General features: G+C 35.3%; 1 protein-coding gene across 1 annotated transcript; it reads right to left on the reverse strand.

Moving 5' to 3' along the window:
* Positions 1–187: 187 nt before the first annotated feature.
* Positions 188–1,204, reverse strand: LOC110035183. The gene has a single exon (XM_020739421.1). The coding sequence runs from the start codon at positions 897–899 to the stop codon at positions 411–413; it is 489 nt and encodes a 162-aa protein (XP_020595080.1). The 5' UTR covers positions 900–1,204; the 3' UTR covers positions 188–410.
* Positions 1,205–1,585: the final 381 nt, after the last annotated feature.

The raw sequence follows: 1,585 nt of genomic DNA on the forward strand, positions 1-1,585 counted from the left end.
ATATATATATATATATATATATAGATAGTGCTCACAGCATTTATGCAAATATTTATACAAAATTATTGTAGCTGCCAATAAAAACCTTGTTATCAATCAAATCTGTAAGAAAAGAACAATCTTCCAGTTAGTAGTACTACTATACAAATTTTTTTGAAGTGGCTTATTAAACATAAATACGCACGAGCCAAGAGATACGAAGTGGTTCAAGAAAACAAAATTCCACCCAGCTATATAAAAAAGGAATTGACAAAAAAATAAGAAAACCTCGACCATCAAGTTCACAATGTTCTGACCAAAACATTTTGCTAAACGTAGCAAACCCATGCAGCAAATGACAGACAATAAGGCAATGACAGAAAAGTTGAGAGAAGCAAGACAACATGTCTGCATTTCAAATGAACTTTCTATCAAAAATAAATAGACTGCTTCCTGTGAAATTCAGAAGGATTTGACAGAATAGGAATTCCCCACTGTGAAGGGAAAAATATGGTAGGAACTATAGCACCATTCAGTTTAACCTTTTTCTTCATATCTGAACAGATCTCAGCAATCTTCCTCTGCATTAAAACCGATGAAAAACATCTCCACTTTAATCTCTTGCTAGATTTCAACCGAAGACCAAAAACTTTGCCATCAATTCTCCTCAGCCACCTTCTCTGTGTCTTTGCATTCTCACCGGCACTGATCAGCCTCCGGTAGTTGCATCGCCAGGAACCCTGAAGGACACATCGAATGCCCATTTCTGTGGCTGAAGGAATGAAGGAACTTGGGTAAATCATACAGGAGCAAGAACATGGCCAAATGGAATTAAAATAGCAGAGAGATGTCAGAAGAGACAAGTCAGAAGTGAAGGGCAGAGATAAAGGAGAGGTGATGAAGGAAGCATTGGTTGTCATTATTTCAACACATGGCTAAAATCATAGACTTAGCTTTTATAGTACTTTCAGTAACATGGCTCCATGGAATTGTTTTAGCTGCAACCAGAAGGAGTTCACAAGTTGTGGAAGAAAATAGTAATGCATTGCCACTATAAATAAAGAAATATCAAATTTATGCAAACGGATAATTAGTCAATCATTCAATGAAAGAATCAGAATTCTTTATGCAGTCGTATCAGATTTTTTGATGTGGAAGAGAGAGCGCAAACAAGAAAGTTGTTTCCAAGGCAGAATCTTGCCATTTATTTTTTAATCTGAAATCTCTGAACACATGCTCCTATATCAAGATTATAATAATTTAGCAGCATAGTCCCATGACCAAACAGCACCTACCGCTAGATTTCATTTAAAAACTTGAAAAAAGAAACATAAGAAAACCATTTCTAACACCGTATATCCTCCTAACGGCACAGAAGTTGCCAGCCGACAAGCACCTTTCTTTTGCGAGGAAATTGTAACTGATATCTGTTATAATCCAATGATTAACAATGAATCCATTATTGAAACAGTGATTAAAGAGAAAACAATGTTTAGTCTGATAAGATTATTCTTGGTAAAGAAAGCTGTTACAAAATATACAAAGATTTGAAAGTGAATCCTGTTGTTGACTTAAAAAAAATTATGGTCTGTTTGGGGTAGCTGCA

Source organism: Phalaenopsis equestris, unplaced genomic scaffold, assembly GCF_001263595.1.
Source record: "Phalaenopsis equestris unplaced genomic scaffold, ASM126359v1 Scaffold196610, whole genome shotgun sequence".
Classification (NCBI taxonomy): domain Eukaryota; kingdom Viridiplantae; phylum Streptophyta; class Magnoliopsida; order Asparagales; family Orchidaceae; genus Phalaenopsis; species Phalaenopsis equestris.

Bases quoted from the DNA above. Each gene is read 5' to 3' on its own strand.
- LOC110035183 (XM_020739421.1), bottom strand. From the start codon at position 899: ATGACAACCAATGCTTCCTTCATCACCTCTCCTTTATCTCTGCCCTTC.